Source organism: Juglans regia, chromosome 16 (genome assembly GCF_001411555.2).
Source record: "Juglans regia cultivar Chandler chromosome 16, Walnut 2.0, whole genome shotgun sequence".
Classification (NCBI taxonomy): domain Eukaryota; kingdom Viridiplantae; phylum Streptophyta; class Magnoliopsida; order Fagales; family Juglandaceae; genus Juglans; species Juglans regia.
The window spans coordinates 4,020,411-4,048,198 of NC_049916.1; the positions used below are offsets into that span (position 1 = coordinate 4,020,411).

General features: G+C 35.4%; 3 protein-coding genes and 1 pseudogene across 5 annotated transcripts; 3 read left to right on the forward strand and 1 right to left on the reverse strand.

Moving 5' to 3' along the window:
• The first annotated feature begins 45 nt into the window (after positions 1-45).
• Positions 46-1,731, forward strand: LOC109019183 (annotated as a pseudogene).
• A 5,828-nt stretch (positions 1,732-7,559) lies between these two features.
• On the forward strand, positions 7,560-10,801 carry LOC109019184 (MORN repeat-containing protein 1-like). The gene is made up of 3 exons (XM_019001423.2): positions 7,560-8,782; positions 9,572-9,803; positions 9,913-10,801. Exons 1-3 carry the CDS (start codon positions 7,896-7,898, stop codon positions 10,075-10,077), a joined length of 1,284 nt encoding a protein of 427 aa, XP_018856968.1. The 5' UTR covers positions 7,560-7,895; the 3' UTR covers positions 10,078-10,801.
• A 5,247-nt stretch (positions 10,802-16,048) lies between these two features.
• LOC109015154 (palmitoyl-acyl carrier protein thioesterase, chloroplastic-like) lies at positions 16,049-22,607 on the forward strand. Of its 2 annotated transcripts, XR_004798597.1 has the most exons (4): positions 16,049-16,134; positions 16,250-16,483; positions 21,574-21,707; positions 22,306-22,607. XR_004798597.1 is itself a non-coding variant. In XM_018997642.2 (3 exons), exons 1-3 carry the CDS (start codon positions 16,364-16,366, stop codon positions 22,313-22,315), a joined length of 264 nt encoding a protein of 87 aa, XP_018853187.2. In that variant the 5' UTR covers positions 16,065-16,363; the 3' UTR covers positions 22,316-22,607. The 2 variants fall into 2 exon arrangements, 1 of the variants encoding a protein (XP_018853187.2); XM_018997642.2 differs by having other exon boundaries at positions 16,065-16,483.
• LOC108982690 lies at positions 16,589-20,356 on the reverse strand. Of its 2 annotated transcripts, none has more exons than XM_035686791.1 (2): positions 18,910-20,356; positions 16,589-18,876 (listed from the first exon to the last, which is right to left on the reverse strand). In XM_035686791.1, the coding sequence occupies exons 1-2, from the start codon at positions 19,698-19,700 to the stop codon at positions 18,069-18,071; spliced, it is 1,599 nt and encodes a 532-aa protein (XP_035542684.1). In that variant the 5' UTR covers positions 19,701-20,356; the 3' UTR covers positions 16,589-18,068. The 2 variants fall into 2 exon arrangements, with proteins under 2 accessions (XP_035542684.1, XP_018809674.2); XM_018954129.2 differs by having other exon boundaries at positions 16,589-18,850; positions 18,884-20,356.
• Positions 22,608-27,788: the final 5,181 nt, after the last annotated feature.

Genomic DNA, 27,788 nt, shown 5'->3' on the forward strand with positions numbered 1-27,788 from the left:
AGAAGATACAAGTTCAGGGGATTGAAATGCAAGGATTTCAACGCCATGGCGAACGAGCAGAATGTCGTCCTAAGCACGCTGCACAAGGCCAAGACTCAGCTATACCACTTCACCGCAGTTGTTATCGCCGGCATGGGGTTCTTCACCGATTCCTACGATCTTTTCTGCATCTCCCTCGTCACGAAGCTACTCGGTCGCATATATTATCACGTCGAGGGATCATTGAAGCCCGGTACTCTGCCGCCTAACGTCGCCGCCGCTGTTAATGGAGTCGCGTTCTGCGGAACCCTAGCTGGGCAGCTTTTCTTCGGTTGGCTTGGTGATAGGTTGGGTCGGAAGCGCGTCTATGGCTTCACGCTCTTGTTTATGGTTGTGTGTTCCATCGGTTCTGGGCTCTCGTTTGGGAGCTCCCCAAAGGCGGTGATGGCTACTCTGTGTTTTTTCAGGTACTGCCTAGGCCGGTTTGTTGTTACTTATCATTTTTCCTTGTTGTCAACAGTACTTCTAACTTATTTTTTCAGGTTTTGGCTGGGGTTTGGTATCGGCGGAGATTACCCGCTCTCTGCAACAATCATGGCTGAGTATTCAAACAAGAGAACTCGGGGTGCTTTCATTGCTGCAGTTTTCGCTATGCAAGGGTTTGGAATTCTCTGTGGTGGAACTGTGGCTATATTAGTTTCTACCATCTTTCGTGCTCTATTCCCGGCCCACGCTTACTCCGTCGATCTTACCGGATCCACTGTCCCTCAGGCAGACTACGTATGGCGGATTATTCTCATGTTCGGCGCAGTGCCGGCCGCTTTGACGTTATATTGGCGCATGAAGATGCCGGAAACCCCTCGTTACACTGCCTTAGTTGCCAAGAATCACCAGAAAGCATGCCAAGATATGTCAAAAAGTTTTGAACATTGAGATTCAAGTAGTGAAGGGGGTGAAAGAGGAGGATCAGATCAAGGTAGTGGTGGTTGATCAAAGAAGCAATTCTTTCGGGTTGTTCTCCTCAGAATTTCTTGCTCGCCATGGGCTACACTTGTTGGGGACAACAACGAGATGGTTCTTGCTGGACATTGCATATTATAGTCAGAATCTGTTCCAAAAGGACATTTTTAGTGCAGTTGGTTGGATCCCTCCTGCAAAAACCATGAGCGCCCTTGACGAGCTGTTCAAGATTGCAAGGGCTCAAACCTTGATTGCTCTCTGCGGTACTGTTCTGGATACTGGGTCACAGTTGCACTCATCGACCATATCGGACGTTTTGCGATTCAGCTAATTGGGTTTTTCTTCATGTCAGTTTTCATGTTTGCCCTAGCCATTCCTTACCAGCACTGGACACAAAAGGCAAATCATATTGGCTTTGTGGTAATGTATGCGCTAATCTTCTTCTTCGCCAATTTTGGGCCAAATAGCAGTACTACGTTCATCGTGCCTGCGGAGATCTTCCCTGCAAGGCTTCGATCAACTTGCCATGGTATTTCGGCTGCTTCAGGGAAAGCTGGTGCAATTGTGGGAGCTTTTGGGTTCTTTTATGCGTCACAGAACCAGGACAAGTCAAAGGCTGATCCGGGGTACCCTGCCGGAATTGGAATGAGAAACTCTCTCCTTGTGCTCGCTTTTGTCAATGTGCTTGGGATATTCTTCACATTCTTGGTGCCGGAGTCGAAGGGAAAATCGCTGGAGGAAATGTCGAGGGAGGAAGAAGGAGGAGATCAAGAGCAACCCAACAATGTTTAAAACAGTTTGCTGCTTTTGTTCTGATATACGGTTTAGTGTTTGGTTTTTTTTTTTTTTTTAAAGTATAGTACTCATGTTTAGTTAGTTTTGATGTTGGGTTTGGTTTTCTAGTTATATAGTTTTGAATATGTGTAACCTAAGATTAACGACGGTTTTCCTCCGTCATAAATAAGTGAGGGCTATCAATAAAATTGAGATACCGTCTTCTTCTTAAAAGAAAAATGTTTAAATAGCTTAAAACCATTTTTTAAATTCCTTGCAAAAAGCCTAAAGATCACAGCTTGTAGTGCCAACTTGATTAATTAGTTTGTCTTTTATTTTTGTTCTCAGTGAGCAAATCATAAAATATATAGATCAGCTTGATTTTAATTTATTTGTCAGTTTGATTTGATTATAAATTTATAATCTAGCTAGCTACGTAGGTACCAGCTGTTCTTATGATATTTATATATGTAATTTCGACTAAATTTTGCCAAATTAATATACTTTCGAGCTTTGCATGGTTTAAGGAATTATGTGTTTTTTATTAATACATCGATCACATGAAAATGATGAAACCCGACCTTACATGAGGAAAAGTTTGGGACTTGCATGCCTCAGTTTAGAAACATTAATTCTTTATTTTATTTTCTTAGAAATTATAATATCGATTTTAATTTTGCTTTTGCGCATTCTTGTGAAATAAATTTCGTTATGATTTTCACTTACGATCAAACAGAAGAAAATTGTGTTTCAAGTTTATATGCTACCTAATAAAACTCAATATAATTTCCTTTATTTGTTGCTAATTAATTTCAACAAGAAAAAGAAACTAACAATTACAGTCCTTAATTTTCAAGTACTTACGTACGGTACGTAGTGCGTTACATATGCCAATTAGCTTTCTCCATTAGAAAATATTAATATAAGAGGCATTTGAGAAAAAGATCAAGAAGCTGAAAAAGGAAGACGATGACTTTTTCCTTGTTAGCAAGCGGGGCAAACACTAGGATTTTTATTGGTTAAAATTGGGAGAGAAAATTTGAAGATGAGTTGGCGGACAGTAGCATATGAGGGATGTCCCATGCGACAATACCAAATTGTAAGAGGAGCACATTGACAAAGATTGGTCTGAGCATTGAAAGCAATCATAAGTAATGTTGGAAAAGAGTATAAGCCACCCTTAGTGTTGCTACGTAGAAGAGTTGTCCCCTAGGTTTCATCCTTCACCAAAAAATTGGAGGAATGAAATTCAATGAACACATTATTCTTATGGGTAAATTGACTTACAGAAAGCAAATTTTTCTAAATGGTGGGAACATGTAAAAGATTAGATAATGAGAAAGAGTGAGAAGGAGTTGCCAGAGTAGTAGAACTAATGTGTTTGATATGCAAACCTGCCCCATCGCCTACTTGTATTTGATCACTACCAGTATATGGTTCGGCATAGATGGTGAGATTTTGAAGGTCATGTGTCAGTGATTTTTTGAGCTAATGCCGGGATACCAGTTTGCATCTGGTGCAGGAGATGGCACAGTCAAATATGCTATCATGTTTGGAGGAGGTCCTTAAAAGACTTGATTAAACCGATGGTAACATTGGATTGTCGTGTGTCCAATTTTGTTACACACCTGACAAGTTGGTCGAGGATTATTGGACTGAGAATTTCCTGGTGATCGTTGGAAGTGATTACCTCGCCCATGGTTGTTGCGGCCACGACCCCGAGAGTAACTTTGATTCGAGCTGAAGGGTTGTTGAGAGGAACGTTGATGTTGATGTTGTTTTCCACCTCGAAACCGAGAGTCTTGCCTGGTTGCAACATTAACTAAACCAACTATGGTATCAAGTGTGGAATGATGTTGCTCAAGTCTCAATTCAAAGTTGAGTAAATGACTAAACATTTCTTCAGTGGGCATTTGATCGATGCAAGTGGAAATAGAGGTGACTATAGCATCATATGTTGCATCGAGACCCCCAAGGAGATAAGCTGTGAATTCTTGGTCGAGGAGGGGCTGACCATTTTCTACTAAGGTATCTGCAAACAACTTCATTTTCTGAAAATATTCAGAGATAGACAAGTTTTCTTGGTTGTTACCATGAATTTGCGAGTTTGTATAGCACGTACGGTTGAGTGAGCAAAGAACATTTTCTAGATCTCTAGTGATAACCACACTTCTCTTGAGGTGGTGAGACCAAACATTTGTGCAAGGATGCCTTCAAACAAGGAAGACACTAAGGTGCTAAGTACTACCTGGTCTTGGAGATACCAGATGGTGAACTTGGGGTTTGGGATTTATGCTGCTGCACCAGATGAGGATCCCGCATCAGGATTGACAATGGTGATAGGTGGTGATGGATCGATTCCATCCATAAAGCCAAACAAGCGTTGTCCACGCAGGTAAGGGATGACTTGGGTTTTCCATAATAGGTAATTGTCTTTGGTTAATTTAATTGTGACTAGGCTTTAGATGTTCACTAGGTTGACAGACATGGAGGATGAAAATGCCATTAGAGTGAAGCTTGACAGAGGTCACAGTGACGCTCTGATACCATAAAACAGAACAAACTTATGGATGGAAATTATCGTCCATTGTATGTCAAGATATTACAAATATATAGTCAATGTACAATACTGCTGTTAGCAGAAATATGGAAATCGTCTAGCCTAGGATCACGCACAGACTATATACGTAAGTGCAAAATTACAAGGATGCTATAAAAACATATTTGCAACCGCTATCACAGCATCAGTTTAAGATCGAGAATCACGTTGCATGCTGTCATTGGAAGTTTCCTTAATGCTCCTAATTCGTTATGCATGGTATGTATAAGTATTAATTAAGCTGTCTACCTGTGGGGAGTTCTTGATCATAATCTGATTCTAGAAGGGATTGAGATTTCTTGCCCATTTTTTTCTTTTTTAGGAGAAATGATTTGTACGTATAAATTTCAAATAAACAAATCTCATATAAATTCTTGTAAAAAAATAGATTTTACCTAATAAAAATATAAAAATCTATATTTTTTATTAGTAGAATCTATTTTTTTATACATTATTTTAACGTTTTTATTCATTATTTATATAATAAATATTTAATAAAAAAATAATAAAAATTAAAAATAATATAAAATATAAAGTATTAAAAAGTTGTGAAGATTTTTTTGATATATATAATAGTCTCTTATTGAATATTGCAATTTTCTTTTCAGAAAGTCAGAATTAATATGCACATCATCATGATGTCTTAATTTATTGTAATAAGAGCTAGCTAGATATATAGCGAGTCATCATGTCCTTCGATCACTGATAATGCAGTCTCATGTATACGTGCAGTACTACTCATGCGACATTAGTGCCTCATGGCCTGTGTGTGAAGTCGTGCGTACGTGGTAATCATCACTAATTATATATATAATGAGATTTTCAACGACAGGTCAATATTATATCATAAATAGATGATATTATTTTAAAAGCCTTTATCATTTATAATTTGAATCCATAAAGATGTATGTATCTCCGACAGATTACACGTACTAGTCATGATCATAAGGCACACATTAATGTTAATTAGACCCATGCATGCATGCGTGATTTTTAGATGCAAAATTTATAGTCTGGTATAAATTAAAAAATAATTTATTTGTAATACTTCATATATATAATTTACGTGATTTAATTATAGACAACATGATTAATGATATATACATCAACTTGTTGGGGGTGAATTAATCCAACATTCCAAGAGATTCACTATGCGATTTTTATATGTTATTGGGTGACGTGTCCTATAAAAGTAGTATTGCTATTATTATACAGTATACGTGATTTCATATGACGTATTAGATCTATTTTATAATATGATGAATCAATCTAATCATATCAGCTTATAAAATTATTTTTATATAATCTCTTTATGAATATAATATTTTTTATTAAAGGAAGTGACCTGATCCAAGCTCCCAATGAAATATTGATAAATTTGAACTGAAAATTATCAAGTCAATATACGTTGAGACTTGAGAGTTGAGAGTTGTGGTGATGTATTCTATAGCATTGGCTATGAGAGTCTATGTGAAAAGAGATGGAATGCAATGCAAATGTATAAAACTTGTACTTGTGTACCTATGTATTTCTTTCTTTTGTATACATGAAAATCCATTAGTGGTGTTAACTAGCCACGTGTCATTTTTCGGATAGATCAGGATTCTTGACAGTAGTAAACTTTTTTTTAAAATGATAGTATGACTCTTAAATCTGTCCACTTGTGACATTATGCATTTATCATCTCTTTTCTCATCATTCCATAATGTGATATTAGATTATAGATTTATTAGTAAAATATAATGAATAGTCTCTAATCATTTAATATCACGTCATGAAATGATGACAGGATGATGAGAATTGATATGATTAATAACATTACTCTATTCTAAATAGTTAAATAAGTGACTATTAATAAATTTTTATTAGTACAAGAGATGTTATAAATACGTGAGATGTGAAGTTATTAGACACTTATTAATTGAACAAGAATGTATCCTAATGAGAATGTAAGTGATAAACTTGTTGATTTTGCTATTATTATTTCTTCGCAAGTAAACTTCTAGGTCGAGTACCATTCATGGCTATTATTACTTATCATAAAAAAAACTGAAAAAGTAAAAAAAAAAAAAAAAAAGAATGATGAGAAATAAAATTTATAATGTCTAAATCATATTTATTATGTAATACATTTTAAGTGACTGTCATTTAAACAGTTAATACGTGAAATTATTTTAATTGTCTAACAACGACAAGGCTTCGTTTGGTTCCTTAACTCATCTCAACTCATCATTACAACTTTTTCAAATTTCAATATAAAATATAATAAACAATTCAATTTTTCTAAATCTTAAAATAATAATAATATTAAAAAATAATATTCTAACAATATTTTATCATCTCAACTCAACTCACTTCAACATCCAAACACAACCTAAGAATATTTAAGATCACATAAATTTACAAGTTGGGACTATATTTAATTACTTCAATTATAAAGTAATTTTATATTTTATCATTTTAGTCAAATTAGTTAATATGTCATATTTTAAATAAAATACATATTTTTTATTTAATTAATTAATATATAAAATAATTTTAAGTTTGTGATATTAATCCATATAAAAACATTTCACAAAACATAAAAGTTGAAAAGGAATGTTACCACTTTAAGTGGTTTGGTTTCACAAACTTTTCAAACTATCTCATCTCATCTTATTTCATTTCATCTCAATATCTAAATAATATTTAAATATAAATATTTTTTAATTCCAAATTTTTTATTTAATCATTACTTAATTATTGCAACTTTTCTAAGCTTATTAACAAAACATAAAAAACAATTCAATTTTTTTAAATCTCAAAATAAATATAATATTAAAAAATAATATTCTAAATCTTTTTTAACTTTATAATTTTTTTATTTAATTTTTGATCTTATATTTTTTATAATTCTATAAAAATTTTAATTCAAATCATTTAACTATTATTTATATATTATCTTATAAAAAAATCATGTAACCAAATTAGCCCTTATTACTTTACACGAAAAAAAAGGAACTGTTGTGGGACGTGCCGGCCTGGGGCTGGCACAGTAAAGCGAAAAGTAGCGGAATCCAGATCAAAGGACCACAACACATTTCCTTCGCATTTGAACCGGGAAGGAAAATCCCATATGCAATCCAACGGCTATCAACGGGTCCTACAAGCACACCGTTGAGATCCTCATCTGACGGTCCATGTTGAACCTGCCTCCCTCTCCCTATCACACAACTATAAAATCTATGAGAACACCACCAACTAGTTCAAACCTCCATACTTCACCCTCTCTCTCTCTCTGTCTCTCTCTGTCTCTCTCTGTGAAAGCTTCTTTGTACTTCTGATCTTTCTTTCTTTCTTTCGTTCTTTCTGATTGCTCATGTTCTGTTCAGTTGATCACCTAACGTGCGCTACCGGGAGTTATTCTTTCTTATCGTGTGCTGCCGCCCTGATATATTTATGTCGCCGGCGGCGTATGGAACGACCTTGCTTATAAGAATCTCGCGGTATAGGAGGGGCCACTAGGGATAAGAAAGATAAAAGGGTTGCAAGGTCGGACGGCGGGGATCGAAGAGACGAATCTTCCCAGAACCGACTTCGAGGAATGGAAAGCCAGAAGAGCCAGGCGAAGCTCACGAGAACACAGTCCTTACTACTCCGGTCCTCTCCGACCATACGATCGTCCTTTCACAGCCTCTCTTCGCTCATCGAGGAGGACGCCATCACACCCCGCCAAGAAGACGAGGAGGAGTTGAAGAAACCGATGAAATCGGGTTCTACCCCGAGAACCGGGTCGACCCGGTTGGCCAACCCGGTCCTCGCTTTGGCCTTGCTCTTTTTCTTCACCCTCTTGTCGTTGTTGTTCTTCCTCTACTTTTTCTATCTGAGGAAGGAAGATATACCCACTTCGGAGAACCTCCTCCTGGCTCTAATTTTCATCGCGGTGACGCTCTTCTTCGCGTCCAAGAACAAGGGTCTGTTCCACCAGACCATACTGCTCCTCAAACACTCGTTGGAGGAGAACGCGAAGAGACTCGGGCTCTCGAGAACCAACTCGAAGCCGGTCCAGTGGTTCATCGGCGACCCGAACGTCCCAAAAGCGAGAGGGAGCAAGAAGATCATACGGGAAGGCGTGGAGTTTTACAGCAATGGCGACTTCTATGAGGGGGAGTTCCACAAGGGGAGATGTAATGGGAGTGGGGTGTACAATTACTTCGTGAACGGTAGGTACGAGGGGGAGTGGATCGACGGGAAGTACGATGGGTACGGGATTGAGGGCTGGGCGAGAGGGAGCAGGTACAAGGGTCAGTATAGGCAGGGCCTGAGGCATGGCTTCGGGGTTTACAGGTTCTATACTGGGGACTCTTATGCAGGGGAATGGTCCAATGGGCAGAGCCATGGGGTCGGAGTGCAAACCTGCTCCGATGGGAGCTGCTATATTGGGGAGTTCAAGTGCGGGGTCAAGCACGGCCTCGGCTGCTACCATTTCAGGTAATTTCTTGATTTCTTGAATTCTAATATCAGGTTTTTGGATTTTTTTTTTTTATTTGTAATTTTCTGCGAAAGTCTCAAATTTGAATAGGATTTTTCTTTTTTGCGTGTTTAGTTCTTGGGTTTCTGTGATTGATAACTTTTATGACAATATCGTTGTGGGAGTTTTCATGCTTGAAGTATTTAATGATAGATAGAACAGTGGAGTTCTGATTGATGAATTTTGTGTTTGGTTCTTGGATGTCTGTTTAATGGATGAAAGATTGGATCTTTGAATTGGTCTCTGTTGGTAATTAAGCTTTTCTAAAGATACACGGGCAACGTTTTCTTTTCCTTTTTTTTTTTCGAATTTGAGTCGTGTTCTTGGGTTTCGAAGCGACCCCATATATCTGACTTGAGAAAGGACAAAGTCCACCTCAACCGTATCGTAAGCTTTCATCAAATCAACCTTGAGAGCACACCGGGGTGTTATATTCCTTTCATTGCTGTTTTCTTAAGTTTGTGAAAGTTTCAAACTTTTGAACTCTGGAGGTCTCTTTATTTTGAAGGACCATCAAAGTCAATAAACTTTATATGCATTTAGGTTGCCCAGATTTGTTTGTAATATTGCACTGGCGCTGAATTGATTGGTATCCTATGTCCTAGATTGATCCTCTTGGTATTTGGAACAAAGATACTCTTTCAGTCTATTTTCTCCTTTCTAGAGCTACTATGACTGGCTCTAATTTAGGAAAGTTATTTTACGATATCAGAAACCTGTTAGTGACTATGAATACGATTTTATTGTAGAAACGGAGATAGATATGCGGGAGAATATTTTGGAGACAAGATTCATGGATTTGGCATCTATCACTTTGCTAATGGTCACTGTTACGAGGGGTCATGGCACGAAGGTCGTAAGCAAGGCTATGGTATGTATACTTTCCGAAATGGAGACACAAGATGCGGTGAATGGGGGAGTGCCGGCAGCCTTAAGCATCCTCTACCACCACTAACTGAGGCAGTCCTTCGAGCAGTGCAGGTATTAATTGGCATTGACATCCCAATTTACTATTGTCATTTTTCGTTGCTGTCAACCCTTGCTCATACTAAAGCACACGTCTTACTTGTTTTGTGTCATTAAATTGCAGGCATCTAGAAAAACAGCAGAGAATGCTATTAACCTTCCCCGAGTGGATGAACAGGTAAACAAGGCAGTCATGGCTGCAAATAGGGCTGCCACTGCTGCTAGAGTGGCTGCCGTCAAAGCTGTTCAGAACCAAATGGATGGGAAGTTTTGCGACACTAATGTCTAATGGATTGGCGCCTTTGTTCGTGTACATTTTCACTAACTTTTAGTCCTTGGAAGATGACACCCCAGTGAGCAAAAAGCTCATCGGAGGTTGAGAGAGAGTTGTTTATGTTTTGAGTTTTTCTAGATCACATTGCAACTTGTATATACCCCACCCCATGTACATCAATGGAAGAAGAGTTTTGAAGATCAAATGGTTCTTCCCTTTTCTTTCTACTTTGGTTTTTTTCGATTGTACCTGTAAATTGAGTGGTTAATTTCTTGTGGGGCATCGCCATACATAAAGCATGGAAGCTCCATTATTGGTTTTACACAGCAATGATGAATAGGATATGATGCCAGCTTGTCTTGCATCGTCATTTCATAAACTTCGAGGACGACAATACGAGAGCTTCATCGAAATATATTTTGGGCCTATATATTTGAATCCTAACTGTTCAAGCATCTTTTTAGTTTCTGTGATGTGGGCAGATGCAGATTCTTCAGGAAGCCCCAGCCCATGCACAAGCTGCATGTCGACATGAGTAGCAAGAGAAGATAACAGAGATTTGGGTGACCTAAAACCTCCCAACATACCACCAAAATGGACGTCTTGAACTCTTTAATTATGAAATGGCTGATGGACGTCTTGAACTGATTTGGCATTTTTGCCAAATCAGTGTAGTATACATCGGGACAAAGGTTCCAATCAAACTAATTATAAGAAGCCATGTGCTTTCTTCCTGCAAGATATGTTCGAGATTTGTCGTTATTTTTACGCATAACACATGAGATGATAGTTGTGGGTGGGCTTTTGTCTTGGTAGAAGGGGAAAAACATATTACTTTATCGCATGCTGTATTTTGGCACCTAAAAGAAGTGTTTTTTTTTTTTTCCTTTTAATTTGAAAATGTGGAAAGCTATGCAAGTAGTTTTTTAAATGATTTTTACGTTTTTAGAGTGGGCTTAGATTGTGTAATTCTCGTATATTTACTTTTGAAATTATAAAAAAAAGTGCAGATTCTGTATCCACATAAAAAAATCTATTTTTAATTTAAGACCTCACTATTTTCTAAAGGGAGGGCTCGAAGCTAACGTGTCTTAAACTTGTATCTAGTATTATTTTTTTTTCACTTTACTTTAATTAGGAATAGAAAAAAAAAAAAAGGATAAAAAGCTCTAAGACTAGAAAATTAGTTCACATCCATCCTGATCAGTAATATTGGAGAAAGCAAATACGCACACAGCTTGCCAGCTTGAGCCATCTCGTTACATGTGTGTCGATCGAGGACTCATTGTACGTAATAGCATGGCGCATAACCAGGCAATGTGTGAGCTTCATGATGCATTGATCTTGAGTGGTGCTTCTTTGTGTTACTGAAAGATAAGCGGACGAGAAGTTGAAAAGAGTGATGGGTGACAGTTGAAAGATATTCATGTCAAATAAATTATTAATGAACCTCATTATTTTTTTAATTTTTTATAAAAAAAATTAAATTTATTTTAATTTATTTTATACATTTTAATTTAAAAAAACTAAACATATCTCAATAAAATTTATAAAATATTATTATTTATAATTCAATTCAATTCATCTCAATACTTAAAAATAGCTTAAAAGTAGTAAATCCAACCATTTCTAAACCTTTTTGTTTTTTAGGGGGATTAAAAATTATTTCATTTTGCTTTTATTTTACTTTAAATTAGTTACCAAATAGATTCAACTCGCTCTCAAATTCAAACTTTAACCACTCCACATGGAGAAAAGCCAACAAGGAGAGGACGGAGGGGGTGGTTTTTTAATTTTTTAAGAGGTCGTAGGATGAGATGGCTTCTGCTATTTTTCTTGACTGATCCTCCATTCCAAAATGACCTGAAAAGGTACTACCTCAGCTCTGACAAAATTCCATTCCCAGCATGTTGGTTTGGTTGATAAGTAAATTTATCTTAATTTATCATTATAATTTTTTAAATTTTAATATAAAATATAATAAATAATTTAATTTTTTTAAATTTTAAAATAATAATAATAATAATAATAATAATTAATATTCTAATATATTTTATCATATCAATTCAACTAAACTCAATTCAATTCAACATTTAAATATAGCCGTCTAATTAACAAAGGACAATCAAATTTTATAAAAATAAATTTATAAATTATCATAATTTGATATAATATTGTAAATTATAAAATTATTATAAAATAAATTTAACGTATTATATGAAATTATATTAATATGAATTTATTTTTAAAGAATATTTTTATGACTCATTAGTAAATTAACAAATTTAACACAAAGAGAGAGAGAGAGAGGCATGTTCTTTGACGTGGAGCATAATGTCATGTAGCATGTTCTTAGCATTACTCTGCAATAGACATCCACTTTGGCCAACATCGATGCATTATTGCTTATGGTTTGGTTTTATAATTGCAAATTTTGTAGGTTTGGTTACCTTGGAAGTATTCATTATCCGACCGCCATGAGAGCTGCTTGAATTTAATAAATGCAGGCACTTGGAAAATAGATCTGGTCAAATTTCTTGGGGGAGATCCCAAAAAAGTCAAATATGAGTTGCATTCATGATCTTCAACTCATGCAATGTAAAAATGCACCAGAATCGCCCAAATTCCATGGTTCATGAAGGTACTGTATCATATACGGCTTTATCATAGCCTTTAAATTTTTGGAGAAGGGAAAAACCACTTTTGTTAAAGCCGATTACGGATATTCGGTTAAATATCAGATCCGTAATCGATCCAGACGGATATAATAATTTTGTATCCGTGCAAATCATCCAGATTTTTGAATTTTTAACCGGATCGAAAAAAATTTCGGTTCAGATGCACACTCCTAATATTCGCACTTGTCCATGACTTGCATCAAAAGAAGAAAAACAAAAAACAAAAATGCAAAAAGTTAATTTATGAATCAATTGCATCTTCTTATTAATTGCCTTGAAAATTAAAGCAGAAAATTCTCTGACCTTCATTTTCAAGTGTCCAAACGGTCTAAAACAAACACTTTATTTGACTTTCCTGCTCCCAAATGATCAATGACTTCGGACATACCAAAATCTTATATAAAAAATTTACACGCTGATATGACTTATTATAATATATTAGATCTATTTTATAATAAAAAATAATTTATAATTTGATAGATCATATTAAATTATGTCATTTTATAAAAAAAATTTGTGTAAAAATTTGTGTATATATAGAAACATTTCTTAAAATGAAATTGTCTCCTTTTGACTTTTGTGTCATTCTATTATAAAAATAGATTTAATAGATTATATTAAACTATATGTGAATTTAATTTTATATAATTGATTTATATTTGTTGATATATTTTAGGAGTTATGAAATTTAGCTAGAGAGCTGGTTACACCTACTAAAGTCTCTTTATTGACTTTCCACAAAAAGAGGTTAGCAAGATGAAGGTAACATTTAGGTTTTGTTTAGATTTAGAATTGATCTCAATTGATCTTATTTAATTATTATAATTTTTTTAAATTTTTATATAAAATATAATAAATAATTAAAATTTTTTAAATCTCATAATAATAATAATATTAAAAAATAATATTCTAATAATATTTTATTTAACTTTCAATTTTATCTCAACTCATCTAATCTCAACTCACTATCTAAACCTCACCTTACAATCAACTTTTAAAAAATTACATTAATTTCTCATATTCAACCAAGTACCAAATCTCACCTTATCATATGAAACATATTTAATTAATAAATATATAAGACTCATTGTCGAATTAATTCGGCCAAACAAATATGAGGAAAATTAACTATTCATTAATGTTCTTTTAAATTCAAAACCTAGAGCGTTTGATGAGTCAAACACATTAATAATAATTAATGATCAGTATCCCTTAGCTAGCTCCCATATCTATGACAAAGCTGGATGCAGAGGAATTATTCAAACATACTTTTTTCTTTCTTTCTTTCTCGATTCTCATCCAAACACCGATTTGTTTAAATATGATGTGCATTGGTGCATAACTTGAGTAGAATCTTCTTTTCTTCTTGCTCAAGAATAATTTAATATTATTCTCAGTATTTTTTTTATTGTTATTTTTAAGAGTAATACTATATACAGTTGTGAAATGCACAAACGTCGTGCAATCGCTTTGAAAAAGAATGGAGTTCACTATTAAAAAATTAATTTCTTTTCATGTGGGTCATATATTTATTCACTTTTTTCAAAGCGACTGTACGGTATTTGTATACTCACGATTGCAAGTATTATTTCTCTATTTTTAATCTGGACCCGACAATGAGCACTCAAACATTAGTTTTTTAAGTGACCATAACATATGCTAAATGTTTAGTCAAGATTTAAGATTCTTACAAAGGCAGCAAGTGCAATTTATTTATTTATTTTTTATTTTTTAAATTTTGAGATTGAGTGTTGATTAAGGGTCTATTTGGAAATGCAATTGTTTTATATATTTTCAAGCTATTTAATTACTATTTACAAACTTTTCACTGTTATTTTCAAACTATCACTAGTATTCACAGATATTATGAGATATTCTTATAGCATCCAAACGATTCTTAAGAGTTTGAAACTTCATTAATGAAATAACTAATAACTCATGAATTGGGATCAGATTAGGGTTTGACATGCTTACCTAATTATATAATGGGATGAATGTTTTGATAATATATGTTTTTTAAGATAGTTAAATGTATATATAGTTTGAAAAAATAGGTTTTAATTAACCTTTATGATCATAACGAAAAGCCATCTTCATGATGTTATTGAATTGTAAAAAATGAGAAATAATGTTTCGTTCACAAAGGAATCTCATGGTAAAAATAAATTCATAAATTAATTTAATTTGATGTGATACGTCAAACTATAAAATTTATTTTTACTATAAAATAGGCCTAACATACTATATCAATGTACGTCAATTTATAAATTTATTTTTATAAAATTTCTTTATAAATCTAGTATTTTTTGTAAAAGAAAAAATATATCTCATTTAACAATAATCATGTTGGTGTTTTACTTAGGTCTTCAAAAGAAAAAAAGTCTTATCCTATACTTTTTTTATTATTATTATTTGAAATAATATAATAGATTGTAGGGGCCTAACTTCAATAGTTTAGCCTTCTCAATGATTCGGCCCCATGAATGTCGAGTAAAGAAAAAACTAATAACCACAAAAATGGTGGTCCAAAAAGATGGACACATATAATAATGGCTAAATGCGACACGTAGCTACAATGATTATTGGTTAATCCATTTTCCAAGTCAAGTCGGTCCAAGATGACCAGCAGCTTGATTGCCAAATAAAAAGGTCCTCGAGATTTTCTCCTTTCGATAAAATAATTGTAACGAATTAATTACAATGTACTGAATATATATATATATATATATTTATATATAATAATAAGACTACAAATACTCAATCATGTAAGCCAAACTCGATATATATATAAGATGTACATGATGACAATATCTATGATGTGAATAGATTTAATAATGCCAAGTGTTAGGTGATTATTTAATATAATTCTAATGAATTAATAGGTATATAGGTATAAAAGAAAATGTGTTTCGAGTATTTATTAATACGAGTGGATTTTTCAATTGTTGTTAGTGCGTGGGGGCTCGAAAGAGATTGATTGCTTAGAGCTGGGACCTCCCGTATAATGAATACCCGTGAGCAATGCAGATGGATGTATCATAATTTTAAGCCTGCTATTTCTATATAATATGCGCTTAATTATTACGGATCATATATAAGTCCATGATCTAATTTCTTTAATAGAGCATCGATGATCTGGCTTTGCAACTCGCGCGAGAAGCATTCGAATTTTTGGATTTAGAGTATTGAAAGAAATAAACATCTTAAGTAACTTCTGTAGCATTTATATCTTTTTATATATAAAGTATTCTTGTTTTAACAGATTTGGTTTTTTTTCCGTTAAAGTTAACGCATTTCTCTAAATCTGTCTGTTAACTGTGAAGAAAAAATAGGACTAATAAAAAGAACAGAGATCATTTTCTTTTGCCCTCCCTTACCCATCCACAAAAATCCAGTTAAGCTTTTTCCTGCTTCTCATATCTGTGTGCTCATTTCGTTTTATCCAAATGGGGATTTTGATGATTCGCCTCTCTGATGAGAATCTCGTTTTCTCCTTTCGAATGGGACAGCCTCGGTGCCGAAACTGCGATGACGTAGACAACTTGCGGCCTAATAATCGTCGCAAGGCAAAGGCTTAGGTAGGGAAGGATAGTAGCGGCCATGAAGGGAAATGAGGGTCACCGATGACGCTGCAGTCCGTAGAAGGCCAGGACGTTGAAGATTTGGATACCTATAGTGGTTTGTTCGATGAAGTGCAGACAAAAATTCTGGAAATTAAAGAGCACCTCGAAGATACTGACCAGGTTTTTTTCCTTTCTTTCTAATAATTGTTTCCTTTATATTTCAGTTTTATCTTTCTGATTTTGATTTTCTGTTTGGTTTGGATTCACTTCCGTGAGTTGCAGATTTCTAACCCAGAACTCAAAAGCCCCAATATTGCAATGTTGTAAGGAACCCAGTTAATCTGTACTGTGTTGTAATGAGAAATGGAATGGTAATGGATTAATGGCTGCTATTTGATAAAACGAACTAGAGAGTCACAAAGAAGATGAAGATAAAAATGGCTACACGCCTTTGGGTATTCGAGGTCCCAATTCCTCCAAGAAAAACCAGAAAGTGTTTCAGTAATAATCTTCCTGAATGTCCCTCCCACCATTCAGGCGTGGGTTATATAACAGATACCTAGGAAATTACTACAGTACCCTTAAACTATAACAGACTGAATATAAGTAAACTACATTGTTTTACTGCTTTTAAAACACTACACTACATTTATTAAAACTATGTCGTATGATAGAAATCACAGCCCAAGTTGTAACTCTCTGCCTTTAAGCTTGCGATGTCGTTTCTCCAAGTAGCAACTTCAGACGGCAAGTTCCACTTCAGGTTCATAACAATCCCCTCCCCTTAAAGAACCTTGCCCTCAAGGTTTAGAGCTATGATAAAATTCTATGATTAAGTTCCCAAACCTTTCCAGCAGTATTTCTTCGAGAGAGGCAGCTAGTAGAGTCGAGGAAATATGAGGACCGACCCGACTACTAATTTATTGATATCAAGAGTCTCATTTTTTTTTTTGAAGTAAAAAACTCCTTTGCACATCATATGAGCCACAACACCATGTTATTGGGAAAATCCATTGCCAATCCCGTCTAAGACCTGCTGTAGATTCATCAATAAATGGAGTCCATATATTCCACTCAAAAAATAAGCTTGGAAATGAGCTATCAGTTGCTAAATAGCTGACCCACGTTGAGAACCCTTCTATTATGAAGTCAAACATTTGAGATTGTTCAAACTCAAGGGCATGCCAGTTAATAAGGCATTTAACATTGATGCATGCTGTCGGTGGTTTACCACCCTTAAAACCCATGTTTTCATTAATACACCTGGAAAGGAATTCATGATTCTCTTGAATAGCATCTTGCAACTTATCTTCAGTTTCATCTTCAAAAAGTTTTGAAACTGCACCAAATTGTTTTTTTTTTTTTTTTTCCCATTTGGTAAACTTGATTCTCTGTGCACACCTTCTCCACCCACAACAATTTCTTATCCAAATTTTTGTTCACCCAATGATTCTTCACAATTTCTTTTCCCTTTCCTCTATCAAATGGCCTCAAGCCATGTTCCTTTATCAAATGAAATCCACCAATTTTTAATAGTTTTATCCCATACAACTCAAACACAGCCTTGAGTTGCAATATATCAAGCAGATAGTGAGTGAAAAGTTTCTTACCCATCACCCTCTGCATACCCTCATCACCCTTTGCGTAAGCCAAATCTAGGGAAGGGGGTTTATAAAACCCATAGAGCCTGGAGTCCTCATGAAGATAAAGAAGTCCTCTAGCAATACCAACAAGAATATTGTAGAATGTGTTCCATTCAAGTTGGCTACACTTTTTTTGAATTGAATATAAATAAATCAAGGCTTCTATTGGGCATGAATTCGTAAACTAGCAGCTTTTCATGGCTCGGTATTGCACATCCCAAGAGCTTCACTAGGTTTTTGTGCTGACATTTTGCAATAACTATAATCCCATTTTTAAATTCTTCCAAGCCTTGCCATGACTTCCTGGACAACCTTTTAACTGCTACTGTCTTACCATCTAGAAATACACCCTTGTACTCAGTGCCAAATCTTCCAATTCCCAACTTATTTGAATCTGAAAAATTATCTGTCACTTGGATCACGGCATACTCAGCGGGCAGATGGTCCCTTGTCGTTCCACATTTTTCCGTGAATACATCCAACTCATAAAACTGGAAGTCCCTTCCCTTGGTACTCTTCAGATGCAAGCACCTCACCTTCTGCCTGTTTCTCTCTTGACAATGCATACCCTGAAATTCATGAGTCACTGGTGCAGTATCTAAAGCCTCATTAGTTTGCCAGGCAGCCTGATTAGTTTGCAAAACAGCCTCCACAGCCTCTGAATTGGGGCAAGTAACTCCATTTGCAAGTCTAACAGCTGGTGATTCAGTATCAACTGCAACTCCGACCTTACCTTGAGAAGGTCCAGCCTCCTCTTGTGCAAGAGTGTTTAGCTTTTCAAGAATGATTTCAACAAGAAGAATGTAAGAAACTTCTTCAATAAAGACCCATCCATCATCCCATGGTCTTCCTCTATCAAAGGGTGCAAGAAAAGCTTTAAGGGGCAAAACATCAAGCAAGTGAGGAGCAAAAAATCTCTTACCCTTTAATCTCTTAGGAGCAAAAAATCTCTTACCCTTTAATCTCTTCATATCGATAACTTCCTTTCGATCAACTTCACCCAGCATGTCCTCAAAGTGCTTCCCAAACATCGTAACTCCATCATAACTCTGACCCAAGACTGTCCAAGGTGAAGCATCAGAAACAAGTCGCACTCGAGTAAACTTCATGTCATTCACCATGTTTTTGGCCCGAAAACATTTCCAGTAGTCTGCCAAACCCTCAACAGACTTAAATGGTGGCATAGATGGTGCTCCATTTATTTTGTAAGTGCTCGAATCCCTTGATTTATATTTATCATGGGAATAACAAAGTCTAGAGAAAGAGCACTTGGTTGACGGCACTTGGGTTTTCATGTACGTGGCCATCGCTACATTTCCCTCCACCATTGGTTCCTTTTCTACGCATTCCTCCACAAATTCATCTTCATCTATTTGTCCCTTTTCTTCCTGCACTATCAATTTTGGTGAATCTTTGATTGAAGCCGTAGCTTCTTTTTCTTCCACTAATTTTTTTGAGCCGATGTCTTCACTAACTGCGACATTTCCTCTAGGACACTCAACAGCAGACTTAGATTCTTCTTCATCCACCTTGTATTTAACAACTAATGACCTCTGTTTCCTAACCTTTAATCTCACTAATTTTTCCATAACATCGTACCGATTAGTAATATTGTTCTGCCTTACCACCCAATGAAGCATCATATCTATCAAGTTGTTAAAGCTGTTATTAAATCCCTGAAGACCCTTTTCATTAGCGTCTACCTGCCGCTGTAAGGCCTCTTGTTGCTGGTGGAAAAATAGTTCGTCCTCCATGGATCGTCGGCTCTAGATACCACTTGTAAGGAACCCAGTTAATCTGTACTGTGTTGTAATGAGAAATGGAATGGTAATGGATTAATGGCTGCTATTTGATAAAACGAACTAGAGAGTCACAAAGAAGATGAAGATAAAAATGGCTACACGCCTTGGGGTATTCGAGGTCCCAATTCCTCCAAGAAAAACCAGAAAGTGTTTCAGTAATAATCTTCCAGAATGTCCCTCCCACCATTCAGGCGTGGGTTATATAACAGATACCTAGGAAATTACTACAGTACCCTTAAACTATAACAGACTGAATATAAGTAAACTACATTGTTTTACTGCTTTTAAAACACTACACTACATTTATTAAAACTATGTCGTATGATAGAAATCACAGCCCAAGTTGTAACTCTCTGCCTTTAAGCTTGCGATGTCGTTTCTCCAAGTAGCAACTTCAGATGGCAAGTTCCACTTCAGGTTCATAACAAATGTCCTAACCATAGCGATTTGGAGCTCCGATGTTAGATCTGGTATGCTTTTGCTGCATATTTAGGAACAGTTATGCATTGGTTAATACCAAGGGTCTTGCGTTTCAAGTTGTGTGGTTTTCTCTTTTCAAAAGAATTTCCCTTATGTGGTTTTCTCTTTCCCATGGTTTTCATCAGTAAGAAATTTTTAAGTTTATTTGAAAACGTCCATTAGTCTTTTTTATGTTTCCTCTAGTTTTCGGAAAGCTTAGAGAAGGAACAAAAATGAGCCAATGCTAAACTTTGAGTGTTGGTCTCTTTCTCTATTCAAAGCCTTTCTTTTTGGAAATAGGAGGTCATAATCTTGAAATTTTAGATTGCGAAAATCTCTGTGAACTGGCTGTTTCTACGCAAGCTTTGAATACCTATGACTATCTTTTTTTTTTTTTTCAAAGGTTCCTGAAAATGGATATTGAAAATAGACCACCTGCGTACATATCATGTGTGTTTTACGTTCTTGAAAAAAATGAACTCGCTTTTGAGTAGTTTTTGCTTTTATTTTTACTTATTCTTCATCTGAACCATAGAGACCGACGACGTTCTATTTTTACTGTAATTCGTCGAGGCAATCTTTCGCTACATGTTGGTGTCTGGTTCGTGTTTCTAAATATTATCGTCATTGGTTGTAATTTCCTTTACATGACAAACACAGAGTTTCTCTAAAAACAGTGCTCTGATTAGCGACAAACGTTGATTGATTCCATTGGGCTATAGAAATTCATCATGGTTGCTACTGCCGCTACATCCACATTCTTTATCCCCCACTCCAGACTATAGTACAAAGACGGTTGCCAAGCTTTCGAATTTAGGAGGGATGAAGTCAAAATCTGTTGGGTCTTCAAGTGGCTTGCAGGTCAAGACAAATGCCCAGGCCCTTCCCAAAATAAATGGTACCTCAGATGGGTTGGCAACACCAGTAGAAGGTGTGAAAAATGAGTGTGACACATTGTCACCTACCCTAGGACTTTCATTAACACGTTACCTGATTGGAGCATGCTTCTTGGCGCTATCACCATAATCTTCTTGGCTGTTGAGAAGCAGTGGATGATGCTTGATTGGAAACCTAGGCGGTCTGACATGCTCATTGACCCTTTTGGTCTTGGGAGAATTGTTCATGATGGTTTGGTGTTCCGACAGAATTTTTCTATTAGATCATATGAAATAAGTGCCGATTGTACATAATCTATAGAGACATTGATGAATCATTTGCAGGTACGATTAATTCTTCAAATTTTATACCACTTATTTAAAAACCAAAATTACATCATTTAACAGGCCGTTCTGTTTTTCTTGAATAGTATGTGTCAGAGATATCCTTTCATGAGTGATTGCGTTATTCCTCCTGCTTTTGGTTCCAGGAAACTGCCATTGATCATGTTAAGAGTGCTGGACTTCTTGGTGATGGCTTTGGTTCAACGCCAGAGATGTGCAAAAAGAACCTGATATGGGTGGTTACACGAATGCAGGTGGTGATTGATCGCTATCCTACTTGGTAAGCCCACCACTTCATGCAATGGTTTGCCTTTTTTATCTGCAGTTGATTTTTGTCATTAATGTTTATATTTCATTTTTTGTTTATCCATTTTCCATATACGGATTTGATGATTTTATCCTGCATTGCTACCATACCCTGTAATTTGCAGGGCTGACTGTGAAACAAAGAATTGGCTCCATGCTTAGCTCTATTTATTTGTTTTTGTACTTAATTGTTCTAAACATTTACTAATTTTTGGGGATGACACCTATACAAGGTCACAATTTTATATCTAAAAACTAATACAATATTTGTTTCTTTGTGGGATGATTTATTTCTCGAGCCCATTAGTGTATATGAAAAGCTTAGCCTATCTTAATCAAAAGATTTGTTATATTATAATCATGATTATGGTGTAAGCTCGTCTTAAAGGTTTCATCTACTATATAAGAATTTGGCATATCTTCTGGCTTTTATGGATGTATATGATGGCCACTATATTTTCGTGGATTCTTGTTTGTCTTACACTGAGATTTATTTCCTTTTTGAGTATTGATTTTGCAGGACCATTTTTCTCTGAAAACTTTTTCTTGTTAATGCATATGTTGTTTTGCAGTGGAGCTTAAGGGTGAAAACTGACCCCTTCGGCGTGGTTTTTGGGCAAAACCGACACCAACCGACCCTTATATTTCGGGAGAGAAAACCAGCCGAAACCGATTGATAGGGAGGAGAAATGCCGACGCCGGCCGATGCTTTATTTCTATGGTGGTTCACGGTCGGTTCTTAGACCGAGCTTTGTTTGAGAGAGTAGAGACTAGAGAGAGAGAGAGAGAGAGAGAGAGAGAGAGAGGATGAGAACTGAGACGCGAGGAAGAAGACATATTGATATCGAAACGACGCCGTTTGGTTTAAACCAAACGACGCCGTTCTACTTATTTGTTTTAATACGATTGTGTTTAAAACACAACTATAGGATTAAATAACACTGTTCCACTTAAACTTAAGTAGAACGGCGTCGTTTTGAGCATAGAGTATATAAATAAAAATTAATTTATTTAGTCGGCCAGTTCAGCGGTTTGAATCAGGTTCGAAACGACGCCGAACCGGTCGATATCGGTTTTCTCAATCTTGTACCGCCCAAAGACCGGTTCTTCATCGGTTACGGCCAGTTCCGAGCTCGGCCGTCCGGTCTAAGTCAGTCCCGGTCGGTTCTCCGGTTTGTTGTACAGCCCTAGTGGAGCTTCCAAGTTCCATCAATTCTCTTAGAGAGCAAAAAGATCTACACAATTGAACCATCAAAAGTGGAGCTCCTGAAGTTCAAACCTTCTGTGAATGCTGAATTTGATAATTTGAAGTCACTCACAGCTTTATGTTAACAAAAAAAAAAAAGAAAAAATTATGCAAGAGAACCTTTGCATCATATATGCTCCTGTTAGGAAAAAAATGTAATTTCAATTCCCTGAAACTTGTATAAACCTATGGCCTATTTTAACTTATTTGTCTTTGAACTAATGTTTTTATCTTCTAATTTATGCTACCAGATTTTTCTTGGTAGTTTTAAATTAATATCTTCGAATTATAACGATTCTAATATTTATTCATCTGTTGCTATTTTGAATTATATGAGACTGATATAGGAAGGCATGTGAATCGATTGTGAAAACATTCATCAAGCGATGTCCGTGGTGAAGCTATTAGTCAGGTTTTGAACAACTAAAATTTAAGAGAAATATGTACAAATGTTCTTATTTTTTTCGTTTCTAATCTTGCACATGATAGTGCAAGTGTTGGAGAAAGTTGTTCAAGATTTATTTTGATGGTTTTGTTTTGGTCAGAAAGTGGAAGGATATTGTGGATGAGAAACAATGAGGGACAAGGCAGTGAGTTTACCAGTATATCACAAATCTGAAAAAAATGCCCAACACTCGCAGCACCCAACTACCAACTAAAATCGCAGGAAAGATCCACAAGACCCACAAACCACGAACTGCACTTTCAAAACTATATACTCAGAAGAAATTTCGTGTGTGAGAGAGAGAGATGTGTCTTAGAGAGAGAGAAAAGAGAAAGCTTACTGATGTGAGGCAATGCAAGATGAGGAAAATGCTGGATCGTCATTTTAGAATTAAAATTATCTCAAACAACTTTCATAAAACTATGAGCGATATTGTTTATTTATAAGGCCATGTTATAGCTTCTATTAATACTCCTCTTTTGTAATACATCACATTGTGTAATTATTTATAAATTACATAAATATTACATCGTTATTTAATTAACCAAAAACATTACGTCCTTATTAAGGAAAGATTAGTTCTTAACAAAAAAAAAATTAAATATAAACTAAGCAAACGTGCATTACATGTTGCTTTCATCTAGTATATATAGATGTTCGAACAACTTTTTTGGATGATATTAACGCATATATAATGAATGTTGAAAGTCTATAATTTTATGTCTACTACTTTTTCACTCTAAGCCATAGAATTCAGTTGAGTTATAAGTCAAATCTTTTGAACTAGACATGTTCATACACCAACACATAAAATTGGTCACGTTGTTTGACTTATTATTATTATTTTTATTTTTTTTATGAAAATATACTTCATTTCATTCAATAAAACCGAAGTTACAGTTGTAACTAATCAATACAGGGAAAAGCCCAGATTACAAGCCAAACTACTCATTTGTTAGGAGCTCCCCCGCCGACAAATTTCTTTGTAGCAAACATTATCTTAACTTCTATAAACTCTCTCCTGACAAAGAGAAAGTGCTTTGTAAAAACAGAACCAAACGACCACTCTTCCGAAGGAAGAGAGGTACTATCACATTCCGTCCTCCCAAGGACGAGGAGTACTATCACCCACCATCCTCCAAAGGATGAGTGGGACTCTTCTGCTATGGATACTAAGTCTAATAGCCTATATCTTTTTATTATTTACCTTAAACAAAACACCAAAACTGCAAATATATAGCAGATACTAAAAACTAGATCTACAACAAAAACATAAGGATTGGAAAAAAAAATACTGGAAAAAGGGTTGTAGTGGCGCATGAAGGACACGTGCTACTCTGAGAGTATGCCCGACGGTCGATCTTGAAAGTCCCAGAGTCGCTGGCCCCAGAAATGTCGCGCGTGGAGTTGGTAGAAAGCTTCTCGAGGTTGCACGTGAGAGCCACGTGCTCACCTTCAACCTGGGCGTGCGTGCGTGCTACGCGCCGCTCTGCTTAACTCTGCGTTCGGTAGTCTTGAAGATCGGCGGCTGGGGAACACCATGATGGGGCGCATGTAGGCTTTTGCTCGCCGAAAAATCCTAGATCGACGATTCTCCCTTATTTAACCTGAAAAAAATACAAAATAAAACAAAACACAACACATAAGGAAAAAGCTGGGCAAAAGTGAAGGAAGGGAGGGAGGGAGGGGGGAGGATCTGAAACTCCCACCCCCTTCTAGCAGGTTTTAGTTTTGGGAGAGTTTTAGAGAGAAATGAGACGTTCTCTCTCTAAAACATACTGCATGTACATTTTGTTGTTTGACTTTTATGCTAGGGACATTAAGGCCGTTATGTAATTCAAATGAGATGAGATGAGATGAGATATTTTAAATAGTAATACTAAGATTTTTTAGATAAGATGAGACGAGATGGTTTGTAAAAAAATATGTGTTTGGATAGTGAAATGAGATGATTTTAACTTTGAAAAATGCTAATTGAGCCTATAAAAGCGACCGATTGACTTTTTTATTTTATTTTTTAATTTTTTTTTACTTAATGATTAAGAAAGTGAATATTAATGAATTGATCTTTTTTTCTATTTTTTAAAAATATTTAAATATATATAAAAAATATTAAAGAAAAAGAAGAAAAAAAAAATAAAAAAGTGCATTTGCACTTATCAGTTGAAATCTTTGATTGTTGTATGGGTTCACGTAGCACTATACTTTTAACTTTTTAGAGATTTGATAAAATGTTAGGTCTCATTAATTATTGAAAAGTATTTTTAATCATTGAGTGGAAAATATTATGAATATAATAAAAATAAGTAATATCTATTATTAATTTAAAAACTCTTTAATATGTTGACTTTCCCAAGATATATTTTTTTTAGTTGACCCTAATTATTTTAATATTCCCAAATATGAACACATTTATTTGTTAAATGAAATTATTCTAATTATAACCTATTTATTATACTATATTTTATGAAATAAAAAAATGTTTTTCTAATCATATATTACAATAAAATAAAAATTTTAATAGATGGTTATATATATTAAAAATGTGGTACTTATTTTTTTCACAATTTTTTAATTTCAAATTTTCAAATAGAAACCCAAACTGCAGCCAACTTCAATACTCTCAAAAATATCAATAACATTGTTAATTTTTATTATTCTAATCATGACCTATTGATTATCTTACATATTAGGAAAAGCGAAATACTTTTATTAGAAAAGCTTCTGGCCGGTGTCTCCTATAAAGTGGTTTTATCAGAGACCAATAGGAAGCTGCCATGTAAGCCTTCCTCAATTCTCACTTTAGGGATGCATAGCAGGGGATTACATGGATTCTTCTCCTTCCCGCTCGAAGCTCTCTCTCCCAAAACCTCCCAATGTCTCTTGCTCACTCTCTCTCTCTCTCTCTCTCTCTCTCTCTCTCATTTGATCTAGAAATCCCTCCCGAAACTGAAATCCCTAATCTCTTTCACTCCTTCCCTCCCTCTCCTTCGATCTTCAAGAAAGAAAACTGAGGCCAAAAAGCAAACAGAGTCCAAGACAATACAACCACTGATCTGCAATTTCTAATATCTGCCAAGGAAGACATCCCCTTGCTCTCGTTGTTCAGTCCCGCCCCCATGTCCATTCAGTCTTTACTTTATGCAATATTTTTTCTCTCTCCTTTTCATTTTTCAACAGGCAATCTAAACACATTTTTAGTTTTTCACTGCCTCTTTGTTTTTTAAAAGTAAAAAAACAAAAACAGAGAGAAATTTTCTCTATTAGAGGTTTGCTGCATCTGTATCTATATCTGTGTCCGCTTTGGCCTTTGCGTGTTTGGTTCTATCTGTGTGAGTCATTTTCATTGATCTTTAATTTGTTCTTGTAAAAAAAAAGAAGATAATGGTATAGGAGTCACAGAGTCAGTCTTGTTTTAGGCCAAGAAGCAAATATTCCATGCAAGATTAAATGTGTTATTTTCTGCTTTATTGCTAATATTTTTATGGTATTGTCTTGTCTTTCCATATTGAGGTGTATCTTCTGCTTGCAATATCCCTAGTCATTAGAACTCATGATTTTTTGTCACATAAAATTGAGATTTCTGAAGTCCATATGGTGGATCAAAGGTGCTCCTTCGAATTTGGGGCGGTCTACTTTCTAGTAAGTTTGGTGTTGAGTTCAAGGCTCTGGATGTTCTAGTTGCATACTGTTTGTTTTTTATTCATTTAAATTTTGTGCTCCTTGAGCACTCTGATTTATCATAGGTTGCCTTCAATACTTGAACAATCACGAGAGTTTTTTTATGCATTTGCAATTTTCTCGACTTAGCACTCACATGTGTAGAGAACAACTGCATACTCATATAGTCTCCATCTTTCGTATCGAGAGACAGAGAGAGTGAGAGAGGCAGTGTGAGGGTTTGGGTTTGGATTTTCTCGAGAGGCTCAGGAGAAAGAGAGGGTGAGAGAGTAGAGAGAGAGAGAGAGACTCGAGAGTCAGAGAGAGTGAGAGAACTTTGGATCGAGAGAGCAGAGAGAGAGGGAGCAGAGAGACAGAGAGAGTGAGAGAGCTTCGGATCGAGAGAGCAGAGAGAGAGGGAGGCTCGAGAGATAGAGAGAGTGAGAGAGCTTATTCTCTATCTACGCAGTCAACATTTCACTCATGATCTCTTAAAGTGGTAAGCTGACATTGGTCTCTGATATATAAAGTTGATAGGAGACATCGGTTATAAGTTATTCTCTACTTTTATTGTAATTATGTATAACAATATAATTAATTATCGTAATATATAATTATATTTATTCAAAATCTCCTAGTGTTGAAAAGGCACGGTATAGGGCCATAGGCATTACTGTAGTGTCATTGTTTTGGTTACTGTAGCG

Bases quoted from the DNA above. Each gene is read 5' to 3' on its own strand.
- LOC108982690 (XM_035686791.1), bottom strand. From the start codon at position 19,700: ATGGAGGACGAACTATTTTTCCACCAGCAACAAGAGGCCTTACAGCGG. The intron at 18,877-18,909 runs ATTAAAGGGTAA...TGCTCCTAAGAG, and splicing joins GAAGTTATCGATATGAAGAG to ATTAAAGGGTAAGAGATTTT.
- LOC109015154 (XM_018997642.2), top strand. From the start codon at position 16,364: ATGACGCTGCAGTCCGTAGAAGGCCAGGACGTTGAAGATTTGGATACC. The intron at 16,484-21,573 runs GTTTTTTTCCTT...TTTTGGTTCCAG, and splicing joins ACCTCGAAGATACTGACCAG to GAAACTGCCATTGATCATGT.
- LOC109019184 (XM_019001423.2), top strand. From the start codon at position 7,896: ATGGAAAGCCAGAAGAGCCAGGCGAAGCTCACGAGAACACAGTCCTTA. The intron at 8,783-9,571 runs GTAATTTCTTGA...ATTTTATTGTAG, and splicing joins CTCGGCTGCTACCATTTCAG to AAACGGAGATAGATATGCGG. The intron at 9,804-9,912 runs GTATTAATTGGC...ATTAAATTGCAG, and splicing joins CAGTCCTTCGAGCAGTGCAG to GCATCTAGAAAAACAGCAGA.